This window comes from Oncorhynchus kisutch, unplaced genomic scaffold (genome assembly GCF_002021735.2).
Source record: "Oncorhynchus kisutch isolate 150728-3 unplaced genomic scaffold, Okis_V2 scaffold887, whole genome shotgun sequence".
NCBI lineage: Eukaryota > Metazoa > Chordata > Actinopteri > Salmoniformes > Salmonidae > Oncorhynchus > Oncorhynchus kisutch.
The window spans coordinates 114,535-134,623 of NW_022262832.1; the positions used below are offsets into that span (position 1 = coordinate 114,535).

Genomic DNA, 20,089 nt, shown 5'->3' on the forward strand with positions numbered 1-20,089 from the left:
GGTACTGTAGCTCAATGTGTCAAGAGAGACCAGGTACTGTAGCTCAATGTGTCAAGAGAGACCAGGTACTGTAGCTCAATGTGTCAAGAAAGACCAGGTACTGTAGCTCAATGTGTCAAGAGAGACCAGGTACTGTAGCTCAATGTGTCAAGAGAGACCAGGTACTGTAGCTCAATGTGTCAAGGAACGACCAGGTACTGTAGCTCAATGTGTCAAGAGAGACCAGGTACTGTAGCTCAATATACCAAGAGAGACCAGGTACTGTAGCTCAATGTGTCAAGAGAGACCAGGTACTGTAGCTCAATGTGTCAAGAAAGACCAGGTACTGTAGCTCAATGTGTCAAGAGAGACCAGGTACTGTAGCTCAATATACCAAGAGAGAGTCCAGGTACTGTAGCTCAATGTGTCAAGAGAGACTAGGTATTGTAGAAAATGGCATGCAGACATCTTGTAAACCTCTAGTTTACCACAGATGATTCATTCATAATGTTAGCCTTATCCATCTGGCAAGTTACAGGTGTGTCTGCTTGCAATGTGTTTTATTACCCAACTCCAGAAAGGATAGCCCTCCCTACACCATAGGGTTTAGTCTATAGATACAGTCACAGTTTCCTTGTTCTATTATGGTCTAACAAGGCACAGCTCAATTTAGTTTAATCCACTTGATTTATCTCCATGGGGTAGATATTAGTGTGCAGATCACGTTCAATAACATGATACATCACCACTTTCCTCAACATGCACTGAATGTTAGTTTAGCCTGTTGAAATGTGGAACTTTAGTTATGCAGGGCCTCTGTGTATTTAAATGGCTAAGTGGTCATGTTGTTTGAATCAGTAACAGGAGAGGAGCTGGCGTTGTCAGACCGGCCCGTGTCTGTTGGACTGGACTGACACCTGGGAAAAAGATGGGGGAGGCGAGGTCAGTACAGGTGCATCAAAGCAGGGACCGAGAGACTGAAAAACAGATTCCATCTCAAGGCCATCAGACTGTTAAATAGCCATCACTAGCCCGCTACCACCCGGTTACTCAACCCTGCAGCTTAGAGGCTGCTGCCCTAGACATGGAATCACTGGTCACTTCACTTTTTGATTTAACCTTTATTTAACCAGGTTGGCCAGTTGGGAACAAGTTCTCATTTACAACTGCGACGCGACCAAGATAAAGCACAGCAGTGCGATACAAACAACACAGAGTTACATATGGAATAAACAAACGTACAGTCAATAACACAATAGAAAAAAAATCTATATACAGTGTGTGTGTAATAATGGAACACTAGTCACTTGAATAATGTTTACCGACTGCTTTACTTATTTCATATGTATATACTGTATTCTATTGTACTGGATTTTAGTCAATACCACTCTGACATTGCTCATCCTAATATTTATATATTTCTTAATGCCATTATTTAACTTTTAGATGGATGTGAATTGTTAGATACTACTGCACTGTTGGAGCTAGGAACACAAGCATTTCATTACACCGACAATAACATAACATCTGTTAAATATGTGTATGTGACCAATAACATTTTATTTTGTTTGAGAGAGATGGGTGGAGAGATGGGTGGGGGAAGGGAGAGAGAGACACCAAGAGAAAGGGAGAGAGAGAGAGAGAAGCTGTCTCAGAGGACAAAGCCTAAACCCCACATCAGAACTGCTCTGACTCACTGCACTGGATGTTCCATATTTCCTTTGAGCCAGGGTCAGGGGTCAACTGGCTGCTCATTCCACTGACTGTTTTTACTGGCTACTGATCTGGGCTGTCTGCTGGAAAAAGACATCCTCAATAATAGGCCTGTAAACCTTTAAACATCATTACGCATAATGGAGCGAGGAAGGTGAGGGTGGGGTCTGTGTGTATGTACTCCTTATTTCATCTCTCGCCAGCCTCCAGGCCAGCCTCCAGGCCAGCCTCCAGGCCAGCCTCCAGGCCAGCCTCCAGGCCAGCCTCCAGGCCAGCCTCCAGGCCAGCCTCCAGGCCAGCCTCCAGGCCAGCCTCCAGGCCAGCCTCCAGGCCAGCCTCTAGGCCAGGCTCTAGGCCAGCCTCCAGGCCAGTCTCCAGGCCAGTTTCTAGGCCAGTCTCCAGGCCAGTCTCCAGGCCAGCCTCCAGGCCAGCCTCTAGGCCAGTCTCTAGGCCAGTCTCTAGGCCAGTCTCCAGGCCAGTCTCTAGGCCAGCCTCCAGGCCAGCCTCTAGGCCAGTCTCTAGGACAGTCTCCAGGCCAGTCTCCAGGGCAGGGTGTAATACTATATATTGTTCTGTTTATCTGTCTATCTGTCTGTTTCTTCCCATCAGTAGTACTGAATGAGACCAGTGAGACCAGTGCTTGTTTTCAGAAGTCACTTCTCCATTGCTATTATTGAACTCCTTATCTTTTGACCACCACCTTCTGTCATAACTCAAGGCTGTGTCCCAAATGGCACCTTATTCTCTGTATAGTGTACTAATTTTGACCAGAACCCTATGGGCCCTGGGCAAAGTAGTACACTACTGGTATGGGGGTGCCATTTGGGACGCAGCCCTACTCCGGCACCCTGGCACCCAGTGATGAGGGTCTGGATACACATTACAGTTATTACTAGCAGACATGAATCACTGCCCAGGATCACTGTTACACTGAATCAATTGGATCCAGAGAGAGAGCGCTTCACCCCAGCTGGCATGGAGAAGCAGCTGGAGGGAAATGCATGGGATTGAGAGTGTGCAGTGGAGAGTGCCAGAGAGAGAGAGAGTGCACCAGAGAGAGAGAGTGCACCAGAGAGAGAGAGAGAGAGAGTGAGAGTGCACCAGAGAGAGGGAGAGAGCCAGAGAGAGAGAGAGTGCACCAGAGAGAGAGAGCCAGAGAGAGAGAGAGTGCACCAGAGAGAGAGAGTGCACCAGAGAGAGAGAGTGCACCAGAGAGAGAGAGTGCACCAGAGAGAGAGAGTGCACCAGAGAGAGAGAGTGCACCAGAGAGAGAGAGAGAGCCAGAGAGAGAGAGAGTGCACCAGAGAGAGAGAGAGTGCGCAAGAGAGAGAGCCAGAGAACGTGAGATCAAGAGAGACAGAGAGCATGAGAGAGAGTGTGTGAGAGAGCTCTCCCAGCCAATACCGTGGCTGCAGAACCAGCTGGGTGGTTACAGTGAAACAGAAGAGGAAGAAGACACTTAGCAACAGAGAACAACACACTCATACTGAAAGTTAATCAGACTACTGTGGACTGTATAGGCAAATCACTGTCCTCCAGAACCCCCTCCTTTAGTTACACACATGGCGTTGGGTTTTCATTTGCTTGGAATAAGATAGTTTGCTGACTGTAATACTTTTGCTCATAGTCCCATACAGGAAGTACACTAAGAAGGCCACTGTGTGTGGACCTCATAAACGCATGTTCAAGTTAAAAACCCCTGCTTCACTTCATTTTTATACAGTAGTTTAGTTTGTAGATGCTAATAGTTTGTTGAATATGATGATTTATTTACAGGCTCATACTAAAACAACATAATTTAGGGCATTTAAACTCAACTCTGGACATGGAAGCCAGTTCCACAGCACCTTTTCATTGTTCCCCTCTAACCATGTAGTGATTTAGACCTGGGACACCAGGTGTGTGGAATGAATTATCAGGTACAAGTGAAAAGCATCAGGCCCCGGACCTCGTAGAGGGAGAGTTAAATAGCCCTGCTATAGGGGATGGAGCACACAGGCACATCTTTAGTCTGTACTAAGATCACCTCATTGCGTTTCCTTTTCGAGGTTGTGGACTGGAACAGTTTGATATGACTTTGATCACAGCCCCATACCAGAAGTAGACTGAAATAGAGCACAGTGGAGTGAGGGAAATAGAGCACAGTGGAGTGGACCCTATATCCATATCTCCATTCTTCCCATCAACAACACCATCATTGGATCACTTCCCCTTTTTAAAGTTTGTGGGTGTGATATTGTGCTGTTGAAGGGGATAGTGGGCTATGGAAGGTAATAGTCGGCTATGGAAGGAGATAGTGGGCTATGGAAGGAGATAGTGGGCTATGGAAGGAGATAGTGGGCTATGGAAGGTGATAGTGTGCTATGGAAGGTGATAGTGGGCTATGGAAGGTGATAGTGGGCTATGGAAGGCGATAGTGGGCTATGGAAGGTAATAGTGGGCTATGGAAGGAGATAGTGGGCTATGGAAGGAGATAGTGGGCTATGGAAGGAGATAGTGGGCTATGGAAGGAGATAGTGGGCTATGGAAGGAGATAGTGGGCTATGGAAGGTGATAGTGTGCTATGGAAGGTGATAGTGGGCTATGGAAGGTGATAGTGGGCTATGGAAGGTGATAGTGGGCTATGGAAGGCGATAGTGGGCTATGGAAGGTAATAGTGGGCTATGGAAGGAGATAGTGGGCTATGGAAGGAGATAGTGGGCTATGGAAGGAGATAGTGGGCTATGGAAGGTGATAGTGTGCTATGGAAGGTGATAGTGGGCTATGGAAGGTGATAGTGGGCTATGGAAGGTGATAGTGGGCTATGGAAGGTGATAGTGGGCTATGGAAGGTAATAGTGGCTATGGAAGGTGATGGTGTGTTATGAAAGGTGATAGTGGGCTATGGAAGGGGATAGTGTGCTACGGAAGGTGATAGTGGGCTACGGAAGGTGATAGTGGGCTACGGAAGGTGATAGTGGGCTATGGAAGGAGATATTGTGCTGTTGAAGGGGATAGTGGGCTATGGAAGGTGATAGTGGGCTATGGAAGGTGATAGTGGGCTATGGAAGGTGATAATGGGCTATGGAAGGTGATAGTGTGCAATGGAAGGGGATAGTGGGCTACGGAAGGTGATAGTGGGGTATGGAAGGTGATAGTGTGCAATGGAAGGTGATAGTGTGCTACGGAAGGTGATAGTGTGCTACGGAAGGTGATAGTGGGCTACGGAAGGTGATAGTGGGCTATGGAAGGAGATATTGTGCTGTTGAAGGGGATAGTGGGCTATGGAAGGTGATAGTGGGCTATGGAAGGTGATAGTGGGCTACGGAAGGGGATAGTGGTCTACGGAAGGTGATAGTGGGCTATGGAAGGTGATAGTGGGCTATGGAAGGTGATAGTGGGCTATGGAAGGTGATAGTGGGCTATGGAAGGTAATAGTGGGCTATGGAAGGAGATATTGTGCTGTTGAAGGGGATAGTGGGCTATGGAAGGTGATAGTGTGCTATGGAAGGTGATAGTGGGCTATGGAAGGAGATATTGTGCTGTTGAAGGAGATAGTGGGCTATGGAAGGTGATAGTGTGCTATGGAAGGTGATAGTGGGCTATGGAAGGTGATAGTGGGCTATGGAAGGTGATAGTGGGCTATGGAAGGTGATAGTGGGCTATGGAAGGTGATAGTGGGCTATGGAAGGTGATAGTGGGCTATGGAAGGTGATAGTGGGCTATGGAAGGTGATAGTGGGCTATGGAAGGAGATAGTGGGCTATGGAAGGAGATAGTGTGTTATGAAAGGTGATAGTGGGCTATGGAAGGTGATAGTGGGCTATGGAAGGTGATAGTGGGCTATGGAAGGTGATAGTGGGCTATGGAAGGTAATAGTGGGCTATGGAAGGTGATAGTGTGTTATGAAAGGTGATAGTGGGCTATGGAAGGGGATAGTGTGCTACGGAAGGTGATAGTGGGCTACGGAAGGTGATAGTGTGTTATGAAAGGTGATAGTGGGCTATGGAAGGGGATAGTGTGCTACGGAAGGTGATAGTGGGCTACGGAAGGTGATAGTGGGCTACGGAAGGTGATAGTGGGCTATGGAAGGAGATATTGTGCTGTTGAAGGGGATAGTGGGCTATGGAAGGTGATAGTGGGCTACGGAAGGTGATAGTGGGCTATGGAAGGTGATAATGGGCTATGGAAGGTGATAGTGTGCTATGGAAGGGGATAGTGGGCTACGGAAGGTGATAGTGGGCTATGGAAGGTGATAGTGGGCTATGGAAGGTGATAGTGGGCTATGGAAGGTGATAGTGTGCTACGGAAGGTGATAGTGTGCTACGGAAGGAGATATTGTGCTGTTGAAGGGGATAGTGGGCTATGGAAGGTGATAGTGGGCTATGGAAGGTGATAGTGGGCTATGGAAGGTGATAGTGTGCTATGGAAGGTGATAGTGGGCTATGGAAGGTGATAGTGGGCTACGGAATGTGATAGTGTGCTACGGAAGGTGATAGTGGGCTATGGAAGGTGATAGTGGGCTATGGAAGGAGATATTGTGCTGTTGAAGGGGATAGTGGGCTATGGAAGGTGATAGTGGGCTATGGAAGGTGATAGTGGGCTATGGAAGGTGATAGTGTGCTATGGAAGGTGATAGTGGGCTACGGAAGGGGATAGTGGGCTATGGAAGGAGATATTGTGCTGTTGAAGGGGATAGTGGGCTATGGAAGGTGATAGTGGGCTATGGAAGGTGATAGTGTGCTATGGAAGGTGATAGTGTGCTATGGAAGGGGATAGTGGGCTACGGAAGGTGATAGTGGGCTACCGAAGGTGATAGTGGGCTATGGAAGGTGATAGTGGGCTACGGAAGGGGATAGTGGTCTACGGAAGGTGATAGTGGGCTATGGAAGGTGATAGTGGGCTATGGAAGGTGATAGTGGGCTATGGAAGGTGATAGTGGGCTATGGAAGGAGATATTGTGCTGTTGAAGGGGATAGTGGGCTATGGAAGGTGATAGTGGGCTATGGAAGGTGATAGTGGGCTATGGAAGGTGATAGTGGGCTATGGAAGGTGATAGTGGGCTATGGAAGGTGATAGTGTGCTATGGAAGGGGATAGTGGGCTACGGAAGGTGATAGTGGGCTACAGAAGGTGATAGTGGGCTACGGAAGGTGATAGTGGGCTACGGAAGGTGATAGTGGGCTACGGAAGGTGATAGTGGGCTACGGAAGGTGATAGTGGGCTACGGAAGGTGATAGTGGGCTACGGAAGGTGATAGTGGGCTACGGAAGATGATAGTGTGCAATGGAAGGTGATAGTGTGCAATGGAAGGGGATAGTGTGCAATGGAAGGTGATAGTGTGCAATGGAAGGTGATAGTGGGCTATGGAAGGTGATAGTGGGCTATGGAAGGTGATAGTGGGCTATGGAGGGTGATAGTGGGTGTGATAGTCTTCTGCTTTGCATTGATAGGGTCCTTGTATTAACTGTTCACTGATCATAACACCCATAGAGAGCAATATATCCCTTCTCAAATTCCCATAGATCTGTTCTTCATACGCATATCTCTCTAACCTGCCTTGCATTAATATTAAGATAATCTAATGTAGCCTAGTTCTGCTCCCTGCAGAGAGCAATATCTGTATAAATCCTGCTGGTTCTTCCTCAACAGTCCTCCATCTGTCTGTCAGCTGACTGTTAATAAGACACATTATGTAGGGATGTGAATAACCGTTACTAGGCGGCAACCAGGAGGAACCAGCCAGTCAAAACAGCTTCTTCCACTCAATCCTTTCACAGAACTAGGACTATAACCATTATGCAATGGACATACAGTATATCTATTTGAATGAAACAGAAATGCAAAACATTGGTACAACAACGGTATAGATCAGGATTGTCAGCAGGGTACCTCTCCAGGAACAGGGTTGGAGTTAAAACCTACAGGAGGGTAGCTCTCCAGGAACAGGGTTAGAGTTAAAACCTACAGGAGGGTACCTCTACAGGAACAGGGTTGGAGTTAAAACCTACAGGAGGGTACCTCTCCAGGAACAGGGTTGGAGTTAAAACCTACAGGAGGGTACCTCTACAGGAACAGGGTTGGAGTTAAAACCTACAGGAGGGTACCTCTCCAGGAACAGGGTTGGAGTTAAAACCTACAGGAGGGTACCTCTCCAGGAACAGGGTTAGAGTTAAAACCTACAGGAGGGTACCTCTACAGGAACAGGGTTGGAGTTAAAACCTACAGGAGGGTAGCTCTCCAGGAACAGGGTTGGAGTTAAAACCTACAGGAGGGTAGCTCTCCTCGAACAGGGTTGGAGTTAAAACCTACAGGAGGGTAGCTCTCCAGGAACAGGGTTGGAGTTAAAACCTACAGGAGGGTAGCTCTCCAGCAACAGGGTTGGAGTTAAAACCTACAGGAGGGTAGCTCTCCAGGAACAGGGTTGGAGTTAAAACCTACAAGAGGGTAGCTCTCCAGGAACAGGGTTGGAGTTAAAACCTACAGGAGGGTAGCTCTCCAGGAACAGGGTTGGAGTTAAAACCTACAGGAGGGTAGCTCTCCAGGAACAGGGTTGGAGTTAAAACCTACAGGATGGTAGTTCTCCAGGAACAGGGTTGTAGTTAAAACCTACAGGAGGGTAGCTTTCCAGGAACAGTGTTGGAGTTAAAACCTACAGGAGGGTACCTCTACAGGAACAGGGTTGTAGTTAAAACCTACAGGAGGGTAGCTCTCCAGGAACAGGGTTGGAGTTAAAACCTACAGGAGGGTAGCTCTCCAGGAACAGGGTTGTAGTTAAAACCTACAGGAGGATAGCTCTCCAGGAACAGGGTTATAGTTAAAACCTAAAGGAGGGTAGCTCTCCAGGAACAGTGTTGGGGTTAAAACCTACAGGAGGGTAGCTCTCCAGGAACAGGGTTGGAGTTAAAACCTACAGGAGGGTAGCTCTCCTCGAACAGGGTTGGATAAAACCTACAGGAGGGTAGCTCTCCTCGAACAGGGTTGGATAAAACCTACAGGAGGGTAGCTCTCCTCGAACAGGGTTGGATAAAACCTACAGGAGGGTAGCTCTCCAGGAACAGGGTTGGAGTTAAAACCTACAGGAGGGTAGCTCTCCAGGAACAGGTTGGAGTTAAAACCTACAGAAGCGTACCTCTACAGGAACAGGTTGGAGTTAAAACCTACAGGAGCGTACCTCTACAGGAACAGGGTTGGAGAGCACTGATATAGAGAAAGACTATATTGCGGTACCATTCTATTGTGTGTTTTGTGACAATGTGTGTGCTTGTGTTCATTTGTGTTTCTTCTGACCTAGTTTCTTCTGATGATCATGAGCGTGAATGTGTGATTGCAGATTGAGAGGCGCATGGAGCTGGTCCGTCTGGTGTCCCACAACGCACACAAGAGACTGGTCACCTGTCTACAGGGTCACATCGGAACGGAGGCAGAAAAGAGACACGTGAGGACAATCTCCTTCTCTACCTCCTTCTCTTCCAATATTATCACACCTCTCCTCTTCTATCTGTCCTTCTCTACCTCCTTCTCATTCAATATTATCACCCTCTCCTCTTCTATCTCTCCTTCTCTACCTCCTTCTCATCCAATATTATCCCCCTCTCCTCTTCTATCTCCTTCTCTACCTCCTTCTCATTCAATATTATCACCCTCTCCTCTTCTATCTCTCCTTCTCTACCTCCTTCTCATCCAATATTATCCCCCTCTCCTCTTCTATCTCCTTCTCTACCTCCTTCTCATCCAATATTATCACCCTCTCCTCTTCTATCTCCTTCTCTACCTCCTTCTCATCCAATATTATCACCCTCTCCTCTTCTCTCTCCTTTTCTACCTCCTTCTTATCCAATATTATCATATACCTCTCCTCTTCTATCTCTCCTTCTCTACCTCTCCTTCTCACCCTCCCCTCTTCTATCTGTCCTTCTCTACCTCTCCTTCTCACCCTCCCCTCTTCTCTCTCCTTCTCACTCTCTCCTTCTCACCCTCTCCTCTTGTATCTCTCCTTCTCTACCTCTCCTTCTCACCCTCTCCTCTTGTATCTCTCCTTCTCTACCTCTCCTTCTCACCCTCTCCTCTTGTATCTCTCCTTCTCTACCTCTCCTTCTCACCCTCTCCTCTTCTATCTTTCCTTCTTTACCTCTCCTCTTGTATCTCTCCTTCTCACTCTCTCCTTCTCACCCTCTCCTCTTGTATCTCTCCTTCTCTACCTCTCCTTCTCTACCTCTCCTTCTCACCCTCCCCTCTTGTATCTATCCTTCTCTACCTCTCCTTCTCTACCTCTCCTTCTCACCCTCTCCTCTTGTATCTCTCCTTCTCTACCTCTCCTTCTCACCCTCTCCTCTTGTATCTCTCCTTCTCTACCTCTCCTTCTCTACCTCTCCTTCTCACCCTCTCCTTCTCTACTTCTCCTTCTCACCCTCTCCTCTTCTATCTGTCCTTCTCTACCTCTCCTTCTCACCCTCCCCTCTTCTCTCTCCTTCTCACTCTCTCCTTCTCACCTCTCCTCTTGTATCTCTCCTTCTCTACCTCTCCTTCTCACCCTCTCCTCTTGTATCTCTCCTCTACCTCTCCTTCTCTACCTCTCCTTCTCACCCTCTCCTCTTCTATCTTTCCTTCTTTACCTCTCCTCTTGTATCTCTCCTTCTCTACCTCTCCTTCTCTACCTCTCCTTCTCACCCTCTCCTCTTCTATCTTTCCTTCTTTACCTCTCCTCTTGTATCTCTCCTTCTCTACCTCTCCTTCTCTACCTCTCCTTCTCACCCTCCTCTTCTCTCTCCTTCTCACCCTCTCCTCTTGTATCTTCTCCTTCTCTACCTCTCCTTCTCACCCTCTCCTCTTCTATCTTTCCTTCTTTACCTCTCCTCTTGTATCTCTCCTTCTCTACCTCTCCTTCTCTACCTCTCCTTCTCACCCTCCTCTTCTCTCTCCTTCTCACCTTCTCCTCTTGTATCTCTCCTTCTCTACCTCTCCTTCTCACCCTCTCCTCTTCTATCTTTCCTTCTTTACCTATCCTCTTGTATCTCTCCTTCTCTACCTCTCCTTCTCTACCTCTCCTTCTCACCCTCCTCTTCTCTCTCCTTCTCACCCTCTCCTCTTGTATCTCTCCTTCTCTACCTCTCCTTCTCACCCTCTCCTCTTGTATCTCTCCTTCTCACCCTCTCCTCTTGTATCTCTCCTTCTCTACCTCTCCTTCTCACCCTCTCCTCTTGTATCTCTCCTTCTCTACCTCTCCTTCTCACCCTCTCCTCTTCTATCTTTCCTTCTCTTCCTCTTCTTCTCACCCTCCTCTTCTCTCTCCTTCTCACCCTCTCCTCTTCTCTCTCCTTCTCTATCACACCTTCTCCCCCCTCCTCTTCTCTCTCCTTCTCTACCTCTCCTTCTCACCCTCTCCTCTTAGATCTCTCCTTCTCTACCTCTCCTTCTCACCCTCCCTTCTTCTATCTTTCCTTCTCTACCTCTCCTTCTCACCCTCTCCTCTTGTATCTCTCCTTCTCTACCTCTCCTTCTCTACCTCTCCTTCTCACCCTCTCGTTCTCACCCTCTCCTCTTGTATCTCTCCTTCTCTACCTCTCCTTCTCTACCTCTCCTTCTCACCCTCTCCTCTTGTATCTCTCCTTCTCTACCTCTCCTTCTCTACCTCTCCTTCTCACCTTCTCACCCTCTCATCTTCTATCTTTCCTTCTTTACCTCTCCTCTTGTATCTCTCCTTCTCTACCTCTCCTTCTCACCCTCTCCTCTTCTATCTTTCCTTCTTTACCTCTCCTCTTGTATCTCTCCTTCTCACTCTCTCCTTCTCACCCTCTCCTCTTGTATCTCTCCTTCTCTACCTCTCCTTCTCACCCTCTCCTCTTCTATCTTTCCTTCTTTACCTCTCCTCTTGTATCTCTCCTTCTCTACCTCTCCTTCTCTACCTCTCCTTCTCACCCTCTCCTCTTCTATCTTTCCTTCTTTACCTCTCCTCTTGTATCTCTCCTTCTCTACCTCTCCTTCTCACCCTCCTCTTCTCTCTCCTTCTCACCCTCTCCTCTTGTATCTCTCCTTCTCTACCTCTCCTTCTCACCCTCTCCTCTTCTATCTTTCCTTCTTTACCTCTCCTCTTGTATCTCTCCTTCTCACCCTCTCCTCTTGTATCTCTCCTTCTCTACCTCTCCTTCTCACCCTCTCCTCTTGTATCTCTCCTTCTCTACCTCTCCTTCTCACCCTCTCCTCTTCTATCTTTCCTTCTCTTCCTCTTCTTCTCACCCTCCTCTTCTCTCTACTTCTCACCCTCTCCTCTTCTCTCCCCTTCTCTATCACACCTTCTCCCCCCTCCTCTTCTCTCTCCTTCTCTACCTCTCCTTCTCACACTCTCCTCTTAGATCTCTCCTTCTCTACCTCTCCTTCTCACCCTCCCCTCTTCTATCTTTCCTTCTCTACATCTCCTTCTCACCCTCTCCTCTTGTATCTCTCCTTCTCTACCTCTCCTTCTCTACCTCTCCTTCTCACCCTCTCGTTCTCACCCTCTCCTCTTGTATCTCTCCTTCTCTACCTCTCCTTCTCTACCTCTCCTTCTCACCCTCTCCTCTTGTATCTCTCCTTCTCTACCTCTCCTTCTCTACCTCTCCTTCTCACCCTCTCATCTTCTATCTTTCCTTCTTTACCTCTCCTCTTGTATCTCTCCTTCTCTACCTCTCCTTCTCACCCTCTCCTCTTCTATCTTTCCTTCTTTACCTCTCCTCTTGTATCTCTCCTTCTCACTCTCTCCTTCTCACCCTCTCCTCTTGTATCTCTCCTTCTCTACCTCTCCCTTCTCACCCTCTCCTCTTCTATCTTTCCTTCTTTACCTCTCCTCTTGTATCTCTCCTTCTCTACCTCTCCTTCTCACCCTCTCCTCTTCTATCTTTCCTTCTTTACCTCTCCTCTTGTATCTCTCCTTCTCACTCTCTCCTTCTCACCCTCTCCTCTTGTATCTCCCCTTCTCTACCTCTCCTTCTCTACCTCTCCTTCTCACCCTCTCCTCTTGTATCTATCCTTCTCTACCTCTCCTTCTCACCCTCTCCTCTTCTATCTTTCCTTCTTTACCTCTCCTCTTGTATCTCTCCTTCTCACTCTCTCCTTCTCACCCTCTCCTCTTGTATCTCTCCTTCTCTACCTCTCCTTCTCACCCTCTCCTCTTCTATCTTTCCTTCTTTACCTCTCCTCTTGTATCTCTCCTTCTCACACTCTCCTTCTCACCCTCTCCTCTTGTATCTCTCCTTCTCTACCTCTCCTTCTCTACCTCTCCTTCTCACCCTCTCCTCTTGTATCTCTCCTTCTCTACCTCTCCTTCTCTACCTCTCCTTCTCACCCTCTCCTCTTGTATCTCTCCTTCTCTACCTCTCCTTCTCACCCTCTCCTCTTGTATCTCTCCTTCTCTACCTCTCCTTCTCTACCTCTCCTTCTCTACCTCTCCTTCTCACCCTCTCCTTCTCACCCTCTCCTTCTCACCCTCTCCTTCTCTACCTCTCATTCTCTACCTCTCCTTCTCTACCTCTCCTTCTCACCCTCTCCTCTTCTATCTTTCCTTCTTTACCTCTCCTCTTGTATCTCTCCTTCTCTACCTCTCCTTCTCTACCTCTCCTTCTCACCCTCTCCTCTTCTATCTTTCCTTCTTTACCTCTCCTCTTGTATCTCTCCTTCTCTACCTCTCCTTCTCTACCTCTCCTTCTCACCCTCTCCTCTTCTCTTTCCTTCTTTACCTCTCCTCTTGTATCTCTCCTTCTCTACCCCTCCTTCTCTACCTCTCCTTCTCACCCTCTCCTCTTCTATCTTTCCTTCTTTACCTCTCCTCTTGTATCTCTCCTTCTCTACCTCTCCTTCTCACCCTCGCCTCTTCTATCTTTCCTTCTTTACCTCTCCTCTTGTATCTCTCCTTCTCTACCTCTCCTTCTCTACCTCTCCTTCTCACCCTCCTCTTCTCTCTCCTTCTCACCCTCTCCTCTTGTATCTCTCCTTCTCTACCTCTCCTTCTCACCCTCTCCTCTTGTATCTCTCCTTCTCTACCTCTCCTTCTCACCCTCTCCTCTTGTATCTCTCCTTCTCTACCTCTCCTTCTCACCCTCTCCTCTTGTATCTCTCCTTCTCTACCTCTCCTTCTCACCCTCTCCTCTTCTATCTTTCCTTCTCTACCTCTCCTTCTCACCCTCTCCTCTTCTCTCTCCTTCCTCTACCTCACCTTCTCCCCCCTCCTCTTCTCTCTCCTCTCTACCTCTCCTTCTCACCCTCTCCTCTTAGATCTCTCCTTCTCTACCTCTCCTTCTCACCCTCCCCTCTTCTATCTTTCCTTCTCTACCTCTCCTTCTCTCTCACCTCTCCTCTTGTCATCCTCCTCTCTACTTCTCTCCTTCTCTACCTCTCCTTCTCATACCTCTCCTTCTCATCCCTCGTCTCACCCTCTCCTCTTGTAATCTCTCCTTCTCTACCCTCTCCTTCTCACCCTCTCCTCTTGTATCTCTCCTTCTCTACCTCTCCTTCTCTACCTCTCCTTCTCACCCTCTCCTTTCTCACCCTCTCCTCTTCTATCTTTCCCTTCTTTACCTCTCCTCTTGTATCTCTCCTTCTCTAACTCTCCTTCTCACCCCTCTCCTCTTCTATCTTTCCTTCTTTACCTCTCCTCTTGTATCTCTCCTTCTCTACCTCTCCTTCTCACCCTCTCCTCTTCTATCTTTCCTTCTTTACCTCTCCTCTTGTATCTCTCCTTCTTCTACCTCTCCTTCTCTACCTCTCCTTCTCACCCTCCTCTTCTCTCTCCTTCTCACCCTCTCCTCTTGTATCTCTCCTTCTCTACCTCTCCTTCTCACCCTCTCCTCTTGTATCTCTCCTTCTCTACCTCTCCTTCTCACCCTCTCCTCTTGTATCTCTCCTTCTCTACCTCTCCTTCTCACCCTCTCCTCTTCTATCTTTCTTTCTCTTCCTCTTCTTCTCACCCTCCTCTTCTCTCTCCTTCTCACCCTCTGCTCTTCTCTCTCCTTCTCTACCTCACCTTCTCCCCCCTCCTCTTCTCTCTCCTTCTCTACCTCTCCTTCTCACCCTCCCCTCTTCTATCTTTCCTTCTCTACCTCTCCTTCTCACCCTCTCCTCTTGTATCTTTCCTTCTCTACCTCTCCTTCTCTACCTCTCCTTCTCTACCTCTCCTTCTCACCCTCCTCTTCTCTCTCCTTCTCACCCTCTCCTCTTGTATCTCTCCTTCTCTACCTCTCCTTCTCACCCTCTCCTCTTGTATCTCTCCTTCTCTACCTCTCCTTCTCACCCTCTCCTCTTGTATCTCTCCTTCTCTACCTCTCCTTCTCACCCTCTCCTCTTGTATCTCTCCTTCTCTACCTCTCCTCTTGTATCTCTCCTTCTCACCCTCTCGTTCTCACCCTCTCCTCTTGTATCTCTCCTTCTCTACCTCTCCTTCTCTACCTCTCCTTCTCACCCTCTCCTCTTGTATCTCTCCTTCTCTACCTCTCCTTCTCACCCTCTCCTCTTCTATCTTTCCTTCTCTACCTCTCCTTCTCACCCTCTCCTCTTCTCTCTCCTTCTCTACCTCACCTTCTCCCCCCTCCTCTTCTCTCTCCTTCTCTACCTCTCCTTCTCACCCTCTCCTCTTAGATCTCTCCTTCTCTACCTCTCCTTCTCACCCTCCCCTCTTCTATCTTTCCTTCTCTACCTCTCCTTCTCACCCTCTCCTCTTGTATCTCTCCTTCTCTACCTCTCCTTCTCTACCTCTCCTTCTCATCCTCTCGTTCTCACCCTCTCCTCTTGTATCTCTCCTTCTCTACCTCTCCTTCTCACCCTCTCCTCTTGTATCTCTCCTTCTCTACCTCTCCTTCTCTAACCTCTCCTTCTCACCCTCTCCTTCTCACCCTCTCCTCTTCTATCTTTCCTTCTTTACCTCTCCTCTTGTATCTCTCCTTCTCTACCTCTCCTTCTCACCCTCTCCTCTTCTATCTTTCCTTCTTTACCTCTCCTCTTGTATCTCTCCTTCTCTACCTCTCCTTCTCACCCTCTCCTCTTCTATCTTTCCTTCTTTACCTCTCCTCTTGTATCTCTCCTTCTCTACCTCTCCTTCTCTACCTCTCCTTCTCACCCTCCTCTTCTCTCTCCTTCTCACCCTCTCCTCTTGTATCTCTCCTTCTCTACCTCTCCTTCTCACCCTCTCCTCTTGTATCTCTCCTTCTCTACCTCTCCTTCTCACCCTCTCCTCTTGTATCTCTCCTTCTCTACCTCTTCCTTCTCACCCCTCTCCTCTTCTATCTTTCTTTCTCTTCCTCTTCTTCTCACCCTCCTCTTCTCTCTCCTTCTCACCCTCTGCTCTTCTCTCTCCTTCTCTACCTCACCTTCTCCCCCCCTCCTCTTCTCTCTCCTTCTCTACCTCTCCTTCTCACCCTCCCCTCTTCTATCTTTCCTTCTCTACCTCTCCTTCTCACCCTCTCCTCTTGTATCTTTCACTTCTCTACCTCTCCTTCTCTACCTCTCCTTCTCTACTCTCCTTCTCACCCTCCTCTTCTCTCTCCTTCTCACCCTCTCCTCTTGTATCTCTCCTTCTCTACCTCTCCTTCTCACCCTCTCCTCTTGTATCTCTCCTTCTCTACCTCTCCTTCTCACCCTCTTCCTCTTGTATCTCTCCTTCTCTACCTCTCCTTCTCACCCTCTCCTCTTGTATCTCTCCTTCTCTACCTCTCCTCTTGTATCTCTCCTTCTCACCCTCTCGTTCTCACCCTCTCCTCTTGTATCTCTCCTTCTCTACCTCTCCTTCTCTACCTCTCCTTCTCACCCTCTCCTCTTGTATCTCTCCTTCTCTACCTCTCCTTCTCACCCTCTCCTCTTGTATCTCTCCTTCTCTACCTCTCCTTCTCTACCTCTACTTCTCACCCTCTCCTCTTATCTCTCCTCTACCTCTCCTTCTCTACCTCTCCTTCTCACCCTCTCCTCTTCTATCTTTCCTTCTTTACCTCTCCTCTTGTATCTCTCCTTCTCTACCTCTCCTTCTCACCCTCTCCTTCTCACCCTCTCCTTCTCACCCTCCCCTCTTCTATCTTTCCTTCTCTACCTCTCCTTCTCACCCTCTCCTCTTGTATCTCTCCTTCTCTACCTCTCCTTCTCTACCTCTCCTTCTCACCCTCTCGTTCTCACCCTCTCCTCTTGTATCTCTCCTTCTCTACCTCTCCTTCTCTACCTCTCCTTCTCACCCCTCTCCTCTTGTATCTCTCCTTCTCTACCTCTCCTTCTCTACCTCTCCTTCTCACCCTCTCATCTTCTATCTTTCCTTCTTTACCTCTCCTCTTGTATCTCTCCTTCTCTACCTCTCCTTCTCACCCTCTCCTCTTCTATCTTCCTTCTTACCTCTCCTCTTGTATCTCTCCTTCTCACTCTTCTCCTTCTCACCCTCTCCTCTTGTATCTCCCCTTCTCTACCTCTCCTTCTCTACCTCTCCTTCTCACCCTCTCCTCTTGTATCTATCCTTCTCTACCTCTCCTTCTCACCCTCTCCTCTTCTATCTTTCCTTCTTTACCTCTCCTCTTGTATCTCTCCTTCTCACTCTCTCCTTCTCACCCTCTGCTCTTGTATCTCTCCTTCTCTACCTCTCCTTCTCACCCTCTCCTCTTCTATCTTTCCTTCTTTACCTCTCCTCTTGTATCTCTCCTTCTCTACCTCCTTCTCTACCTCTCCTTCTCACCCTCTCCTCTTGTATCTCTCCTTCTCTACCTCTCCTTCTCTACCTCTCCTTCTCACCCTCTCCTCTTGTATCTCTCCTTCTCTACCTCTCCTTCTCACCCCTCTCCTCTTGTATCTCTCCTCTACCTCTCCTTCTCTACCTCTCCTTCTCACCCTCTCCTCTTCTATCTTTCCTTCTTTACCCTCTCCTCTTGTATCTCTCCTTCTCTACCTCTCCTTCTCTACCTCTCCTTCTCACCCTCTCCTCTTCTATCTTTCCTTCTTTACCTCTCCTCTTGTATCTCTCCTTCTCTACCTCTTTTTCTCACCCCTCTCCTCTTCTATCTTTCCTTCTTTACCTCTCCTCTTGTACCTCTCCTTCTCTACCTCTCCTTCTCACCCTCTCCTCTTCTATCTTTCCTTCTTTACCTCTCCTCTTGTATCTCTCCTTCTCTACCTCTCCTTCTCACCCTCGCCTCTTCTATCTTTCCTTCTTTACCTCTCCTCTTGTATCTCTCCTTCTCTACCTCTCCTTCTCACCCTCTCCTCTTGTATCTCTCCTTCTCTACCTCTCCTTCTCTACCTCTCCTTCTCATCCGCTCGTTCTTCACCCTCTCCTCTTGTATCTCTCCTTCTCTACCTCTCCTTCTCACCCTCTCCTCTTCTATCTTTCCTTCTTTACCTCTCCTCTTGTATCTCTCCTCTCTACCATCTCCTTCTCACCCTCGCCTCTTCTATCTTTCCTTCTTTACCTCTCCTCTTGTATCTCTCCTTCTCACCTCTCTCCTTCTCACCCTCTCCTCTTGTATCTCTCCTTCTCTACCTCTCCTTCTCTACCTCTCCTTCTCACCCTCTCCTCTTGTATCTCTCCTTCTCTACCTCTCCTTCTCACCCTCTCCTCTTCTATCTTTCCTTCTTTACCTCTCCTCTTGTATCTCTCCTTCTCACTCTCTCCTTCTCACCCTCTCCTCTTGTATCTCTCTCCTTCTCTAACCTCTCCTTCTCCACCTCTCCTTCCTCACCCTCTCCTCTATGTATCTCTCCTTCTCTACCTCTCCTCTCACCCTCTCCTCTTGTAATCTCTCCTTCTCTACCTCTCCTCTCACTCACCCTCTCCTGCTTCTCACCCTCTCCTCTTCCTATCTTTCCTTCTTTAAACCTCTCCTCTTGTATCTCTCCTTCTCTACCTCTCCTTCTCTACCTCTCCTATTCTCACCCTCCTCTTCTCTCTCCTTCTCACCCTCTCCTCTTGTATCTCTCCTCTCATCAACCTCTCCTTTCTCACCCTCTCCTCTTGTATCTCTCCTTCTCTACCTCTCCTTCTCACCCCTCTCCTCTTGTATCTCTCCGTTCTCTACCTCTCCTTCTCACCCTCTCCTCTTGTATCTCTCCTTCTCTACTCTCCTTCTCACCCTCTCCTCTTCTATCTTTCTTTCTCTTCCTCTTCTTCTCACCCTCCTCTTCTCTCTCCTTCTCACCCCGCTCCTCTTCTCTCTCTCGTCTCTACCTCACCTTCTCCCCCTCCTCTTCTCTCTCCTTCTCTACCTCTGCCTTCTCACCCTCTCCTCTTAGATCTCCCTTCTCTACCTCTCCTTCTCACCCTCCCCTCTTCTATCTTTCCTTCTCGTTACCTCTCCTTCTCACCCTCTCCTCTTGTATCTCTCCTTCTCTACCTCTCCTTCTCTACCGCTCCTTCTCTACCTCTCCTTCTCACCCTCCTCTTCTCTCTCCTTCTCACCCTCTCCTCTTGTATCTCTCCTTCTCTACCTCTCCTTCTCACCCTCTCCTCTTGTATCTCTCCTTCTCTACCTCTCCTTCTCACCCTCTCCTCTTGTATCCTCCTTCTCTACCTCTCCTTCTCACCCTCTCCTCTGTATCTCTCCTTCTCTACCTCTCCTCTTGTATCTCTCCTTCTCACCCTCTCGTTCTCACCCTCTCCTCTTGTATCTCTCCTTCTCTACCTCTCCTTCTCTACCTCTCCTTTCTCACCCTCTCCTCTTGTATCTCTCCTTCTCTACCTCTCCTTCTCTACCTCTCCTTCTCACCCTCTCCTCTTGTATCTCTCCTTCTTCTTACCTCTCCTTCTCTACCTCTCCTTCTCACCCTCTCATCTCTATCTTTCCTTCTTTACCTCTCCTCTTGTATCTCTCCTTCTCTACCTCTCCTTCTCACCCTCTCCTCTTCTATCTTCCTTCTTTACCTCTCCTCTTGTATCTCTCCTTCTCACTCTCTCCTTCTCACCCCTCTCCTCTTGTATTCTCTCCTTCTCTACCTCTCCTTCTCTACCTCTCCTTCTCACCCTCTCCTCTTGTATCTCTCCTTCTCTACCTCTCCTTCTCACCCTCTCCTCTTCTATCTTTCCTTCTTACCCTCTCCTCTTGTATCTCTCCTTCTCACTCTCTTCCTTCTCACCTCTCCTCTTGTATCTCTCCTTCTCTACCTCTCCTTCTCACCCCTCTCCTCTTCTATCTTTCTTCTTTACCTCTCCTCTTGTATCTCTCCTTCTCACTCGCTCCTTCTCACCCTCTCCTCTTGTATCTCTCCTTCTCTACCTCTTCTTCTTACCTCTCCTTCTCACCCTCTCCTCTTGTATCTCTCCTTCTCTACCTCTCCTTCTCTACCTCTCCTTCTCTACCCTCTCCTTCTTGTATCTCTCCTTCTCTACCCTCTCCTTCTCACCCTCTCCTCTTGTATCCTCTCCTCTACCTCTCCTTCTCTACCTCTCCTTCTCACCCTCTCCTCTTCTATCTTTCCTTCTTTACCTCTCCTC

At 48.3% G+C, this 20,089-nt stretch overlaps 1 protein-coding gene across 1 annotated transcript in view; it reads left to right on the top strand.

The window, feature by feature from the left end:
• Window positions 1–840: 840 nt before the first annotated feature.
• The window catches only part of LOC109876489 (rho GTPase-activating protein 17-like), a gene marked incomplete at its 5' end in the record, with an annotated part of 39,659 nt that continues 20,410 nt past the window's right edge, over window positions 841–20,089 (top strand). Inside the window, 2 exons of the mRNA XM_031816868.1 lie at window positions 841–921; window positions 9,002–9,106. Of these exons, the coding sequence (XP_031672728.1) occupies window positions 841–921; window positions 9,002–9,106 (186 nt within the window). The remainder of the gene's footprint in view (window positions 922–9,001; window positions 9,107–20,089) is intronic.